Genomic DNA, 6000 nt, shown 5'->3' with positions numbered 1-6000 from the left:
GAAGAATTAGCATCCTGGTTTAGAGTTCAAAACAAAAAAAATATTCAAACGATCAAGAGCGAGTACAGGCCCGCGATGGTCCGAAGATCATTTGTTAAGGTCTTTTCACGATTACTTTTTGATGGTGCCTAGTTGTTTAGCCCTTTCTGGTGCAGCCTCAATCAATTCTGCGATAATAATTTGTTGTGCTTCTCAGGTGAAATCGTCTGCAAACAGGAGAATTAAAACGGCCCCAAATGAACAGGCACTTGGCCATTGTAGAGAGAACACAGAACTTTTTGGGAGTAAATTCCAGGAACTTTCTGAAAAGGCTTGTTAAAGGGAGTCTTTTCATTGCTCGCTTTTACCTCTGGCCAGGCGCAGTCTTTTTTCTTCGGTTCCTAATCCGCATCGTAACGCGTTTTTTTTCTCTCAACAAGGGAAAAAAAAGAACACAAAACCGGGTTCCACGCGGTGCTTTAGTGGCTAAAATTGAAAGAGCCGCTTCACAAGGGCACAACAGTATGAATCGCTTTGGAAAATTGGCTGTTCTGAATAGGTGAAGGAGGAAAACGTTTAATCGGGTCCTGGGGAGATTCTGAGATTGCAATCTGCTATTGCCACAGGTGGAATCTGGACTTTCGCCCCTGACATCCACAAATTGAGAGTGAGTACCGAATCAGAAAGAAATGCGCCCTTTTTTTAACTTTTGTAAAATATGTACAAGTTTTAGATGCACGCCGCGTGACTACGTAGCGAGAAGTAAAACGGGGAAGATTGTACTCAGCAAACCGCCTTCAAAATGTATTCAGTACAATGCAGTATCTATACTTCAATCCGTGCGAATAATGAACACTTTTATCTTCGCGCTGTGATTTTTGTAACTTGCAGCAGGAATGTGTGTTGTGTGATGAGGGGGGGGGGGGGGGGGGAGGTGGTGTTGCGAAGAGGGATGGTGGGGAAGTGGGGGGGGGGGGAGGTGAAGGGATGTTAAATTCCAAATTAATAAAAGACAATTGTTTTAGAATTGCTTTAGGCTTAAATTGTCCGTTGTATGCATTATGTTACAAAGGCATCATTCCTTATTCATTCAGGATGTAATTTCTCCAGGTCCTAGCCGGGCTTGGCTGACGAGATTGAGTTCAAATGAATGTTTCATCATGTTTAAAAAATCTGGAGCATTAGCTTTTCTACAAAGATATGATAATGATTAATAGTGAGGCTGCGGCAAACTGCTTTTTTTTCTAACCATTTAAAAAACAGCCCATAAGCGATGTAAACAGACCTAGCGATAGATTAAAGCATATTAAATGCACAATTATTTTTTCATACCCCCACAGCCACTTCGCCCACGAGCATTGTGGGTGCTGGTGGGAGATTGGAATGGGCTGATGCTATTTGGATGTCACCTTGCTAAGTGACTTCATGTGATGTCAGCTAAATGCAACAGACAGTGATCTCACACTGATGAGGATGTGTGCTATCAAAATGTGACAGTATAGCCACACGCAGTCCTTGGATAATCTGCTCCGCTCTCTAGTAAATGTAGAACCCGTTAAGAATAGACGGTGGCGTCTGGCACATCACTCCTCAGTAAGTTAGTAATCGGAATTTCCAGTATCAAACTGGTGATTTGTGCATACAGTAAAGCTTTTAAAATCTAGCAGCAAGATTTTCGCTGTCCTTGTAATTCGTTCTTTTGTGCTGCTTAATGAGCATTAATCTGGTGCCCCTCGGTGCCATTGTTCATGGAGATGTTGATTTGAATGTAAATGGGTGACATGCCAAACGCAAGGTGCTTATTAAATTGATGTGTGTCTTGGCTTTCCTGGAATGCAGGGGAGATCAGAGCGGCTCTAGTCAGCGGCTGCTCACACCAAGTCCTGGGATGGCAAGCTCTGGTCATTTGGAGACAGTTGTGTCCTGTCCCAGGCAGACGGCAAGGAATGGAGCTTCCGCCACGAGCTGCAATGGAGCTACCCCAAAGGCACTGGCCTTTTCCATCGAAAGGATCATGGCCAAATCCTCAGAACCAAGGAGCCATACTGAACAAAGACAAAGCTTGGAGAAAGCCGAAGGCAAAAAGGTTGGGAAATTGTGTTCTCCTGTCCCGTGTATGCTTCCTATCCAACCATTCCCTTATGACTTGCAAGCTAAAGCTCTCTTGAACTATTCTGAGGTATGGAAGACTAACCTGAGGGGGTCACTTTGTACTTCTGCGGCAATGTGTAAATCAAACTGTGGGATGTGCTGTAAAACTGACTTAACTTTAGGCCCTTCTATGATGACTGCAAACAGACTGATTAAACCCCAAGTCATAAACCAAACGGTCGCTATGCCCGCCAACGGTTCCCTTTATTATTTCAACTATCTGGACACTACCTACCACCCTTCAGAGTTGCTTCATGGACATCACATCTTCCCATCTCACATCCTCGGTTCTCAGCCCCCAGCCTCGCTTTCTGCTCACCAGAAACTTCTTTTGTTGGAGAATGCTAAATTTGCCAGCTTGGCCGCAGAAAAATATCCAACGCCACAATTTCCTCACAAAGAACGGATCCCAGGACAGCTGGACCAAGTGATCAAAGAAAACAGCAGCTTTCCAGTCGAAAAGAATGTAATTAAAAATCATCAAAAACTGAGCAACACCTCAAACGATGGCAAACCCAAAAACTTTACCTGTGAAGTGTGTGGAAAGGTAACGTGAAGATTGAAGCGCAAATCGACCACAACGTTTTGTTTTTCGCTGATAATGGATACTGTTCTCGTGAGAGAAAAGACAAGACTAACATCAACTGTGCAGCTCCAAGACAAATTACATGTTCATTGTTTTTATTTTCTTCCCTTTCCAGGTTTTTAACGCACATTATAACTTAACACGCCACATGCCAGTTCACACTGGGGCCAGACCGTTTGTGTGCAAGGTCTGTGGGAAAGGTTTTCGACAGGCTAGTACCCTGTGCAGACATAAAATAATCCATACACAGGTACGTGCTCGCGTCTTCCCTTATTATCCAGTATTTTAACACTCGACAATATCCTGATTAGCTTATTAGCTGTTTCCTTTTCTGGTATATGGTTTCAGTAATACATGGGAAATGACATACAGACACTATATAGACGTTGTATGCGATCCTACTTTAATAACATCGGCTCATGTTTCAGTTGGAAGTTCTTTTTTTTCCAAATCTACGTTTAAATTGTTCACATATAATACTACTGTTCTGGGACTAAACTTGGCGCATGCCTTGTGCCTTTGCTGCATTTTTGTCCCAGTTCGTTTCATTTCTGCTTAACTGTGTTTATCCGGCCGTCGGTCGCCAATGACTTCTGTGATTCATTCTCAGGAGAAACCTCATAAATGCAATCAGTGCGGAAAAGCTTTTAACCGAAGCTCCACTCTCAACACTCACATTCGGATCCACGCTGGTTACAAACCTTTTGTTTGCGAGTTCTGTGGGAAAGGATTTCACCAAAAAGGTACGGTACTTTTCAAAGTAGCGTCTACTTAATTGGAATTAATCTTCACACGAGCTATCTATTTGGCTCCGTGCATCCATCATATTTAACCCTTAGGTGGATGCATAGTCTTGCCAGTGCCTGCTCCAAATGTGTGTCCCTTTCCAGGAAAACGTTAACGTATATTAAATTAGTACAACAGGCATAGTTCCATTCTGCCTCTACTTTCTAGTTTAATTTACTTTATTTGATAATTTAATAACATTAATTCAGTTAGCCTGACTAATTCCATTGATAAGACACCGTCATATTATACATCCTACAGAACTATAGAAGAAATTAGAAGGATAGAACTGAGGACTATACACATTGTTAGAGACAGGTGGGCACGTCGCAAAAGCATAGTTAGTACTCCCGATTTCCAGTGAAGATCTCCGGAAGGAACGGTGCCATTAAAAAGGCATTTCTCCGCAACATGACTCGGGTATAGCTGCCAAGCTGAATCCAACCTATTACAAATCAGCCGTGCCATTTTGAACTAACCCTCTTCTAATACGGCTCCTTAATTTGGGTTGTGGGTCAGAAGCTTGACCTCAATCTAATTCCTAATCTGACAGTTTTTTGCAGTCCTCTGTTGATTGAGACAAAGTTTGACAACTTCTTGACTCCCATACGGGCAGACTAACACAAGACTGCTTAATGAAGCCTCGCTTCTTCTTAACATAGAAATTCCCTCATCTGAAATTAACTTAATTGTGAACTCCTGACCTTGTGGGGGGGAAGACTTTCACTAACTTTCTTCATCTTTTCCGCTAGGAAACTACAAGAATCACAAACTGACTCACAGCGGAGAAAAACAGTTTAAATGTAATATCTGCAACAAAGCATTCCATCAGGTGTATAATTTAACGTTTCATATGCATACGCACAATGACAAAAAGCCCTTCACTTGCGGCACTTGTGGGAAAGGATTTTGCAGGAACTTTGATTTGAAGAAGCATATAAGGAAATTACACGACGGTAACTCCGCTACAGCCCCAGCGAACGAACGTTCAAGGGTGGGGCAAAGTTAGTTTTATAGACTTCGATTTAAGGTTTTTGGGCGGACAATCATTTCTGTACATTGCATTTTGAAGTAAGATCTATTTGAGATTGTTCGATGCACTGCAATGCTCTTTACTTCGCACACAGTTATGCAACAGTGGAGAATTCATAAGATAACTTTCCACACTTGAATTTGTATGTTTAAATGGATCGAAGTCTGTGCAGAAAAAAAACTACCGAGACGCGACAGCATGTCTTAGTCCTACAATATTCCAAAAGTGTTGTGAATCAATCGTAATGTAAATATTCATGTTAATTAAATGTCTTATATCATTATTTTTTCTGTATTGTAGTATTTTATAAATGAAACTTACCGTGGATTGGTAAATCTTACATTTTAAAGTATTTGTTAGGACGTTGATTCGTTTGCATTTCTGTACATTTTAATCCCGTTGTAAAAATTGAACGTGTCTACCTGCAAAATAAAAAAAATAAAGTTTTCAAATTTGCATTTATTTGAATTGCACAGATACGCAAATATGGGGCGATAGCTGCTCTGTTTTTTCACAAAGCAAGAACATTACTCTGGGCAACGATACAAACTGATAAGGAGATAGATTATTTGTTGACTTTTAACAATAAGGTACTGCACATATTCCTGTTGAAATGTTATCTTTATATTTGAAATGCATTGTTTTTTACTCAAGGTAATAGAGATTAGGAAACACCCGGCTCGTTTGCACTAAATACGTCTTCGAACAGTTTCAAAGAACAAATCTCTAGCATTTTGCTACTTTTGCTGGCAACTGAGAAGTGACTCGGAGACGTGCTTGTGCCAAGGGAGGGAAGGAAAGCTGTTAACATGTCTCCACGCAGAGCAGATGGGCGAGCTCGATGGTTTTAACGTGAAGATTGGTCAGTGGCCTTGTTCCCAGTATCTCGTCCTTCCTCAGCATTCCACTTGTTCAAATAAACGCCGCAAATTGCTTGTCTCGCGTCACTTAAGTCGCATAAAGTTGACTTGTTTTAAAAAGGGGGGCAGATAAAAGTGTCAAATGTTATCCAGATTGATTAATTTTAAAGCAGATATTCCTGACCTTTTAAAGAAAATAAACGGCACGTTTTAACGCAAATAAAGACACTGATATCAAGAACTGTCTTAGAAATGTGTTCCAACTTGTGCGCCCGAAGTCACTTTAACACGGCGAAACAGACATTTTTTTAAAAAATGCAGTTTACTGACTCGATTTCGCACTTTTCATAAAGTTCTCATGGGACGATTATCTTGATGGCACTCTCAATAACTTTTAGGACAAAACTGGTGAGAGAGTTTGTTAATCAGTGCGGGCAATTGGAAAATGGAAACCACCCGGTGTATTTGCCGTGTTTTTTTTAAAAAAAAACTGAAATAAATCCAATGGTGAGAGAATTCCGATTTCATTAAAGTGGATAAGTCTTTCCGTTTCCCGACGTTTCTTTGGGCACAACCTCGTACAATTGGGGGCCGTCAGTGCGGCC

The 6000-nt window shown here is 41.2% G+C and overlaps 1 protein-coding gene across 1 annotated transcript; it reads left to right on the top strand.

Annotated features, from left to right (window-relative positions):
* The first annotated feature begins 1410 nt into the window (after positions 1–1410).
* fezf2 (FEZ family zinc finger 2) lies at positions 1411–4997 on the top strand. The gene is made up of 4 exons (XM_043708221.2): positions 1411–2677; positions 2832–2966; positions 3327–3459; positions 4255–4997. The coding sequence occupies exons 1-4, from the start codon at positions 1790–1792 to the stop codon at positions 4509–4511; spliced, it is 1413 nt and encodes a 470-aa protein (XP_043564156.1). The 5' UTR covers positions 1411–1789; the 3' UTR covers positions 4512–4997.
* Positions 4998–6000: the final 1003 nt, after the last annotated feature.

The sequence above is a fragment of the Chiloscyllium plagiosum genome, unplaced genomic scaffold, assembly GCF_037043375.1.
Source record: "Chiloscyllium plagiosum isolate Xiang-an unplaced genomic scaffold, Cpla_swu_hap1 HiC_scaffold_14, whole genome shotgun sequence".
Lineage (NCBI taxonomy): Eukaryota > Metazoa > Chordata > Chondrichthyes > Orectolobiformes > Hemiscylliidae > Chiloscyllium > Chiloscyllium plagiosum.
Note: the sequence above shows the minus strand (reverse complement) of the source record. Positions and strands in the feature narration are given on the sequence as shown.

Coding starts and splice junctions, on each gene's coding strand:
- fezf2 (XM_043708221.2), top strand. CDS start 1,790: ATGTGTGTCTTGGCTTTCCTGGAATGCAGGGGAGATCAGAGCGGCTCT. Junction 2,678..2,831: donor CCTGTGAAGTGTGTGGAAAG/GTAACGTGAAGA, acceptor TTCCCTTTCCAG/GTTTTTAACGCACATTATAA. Junction 2,967..3,326: donor ATAAAATAATCCATACACAG/GTACGTGCTCGC, acceptor ATTCATTCTCAG/GAGAAACCTCATAAATGCAA.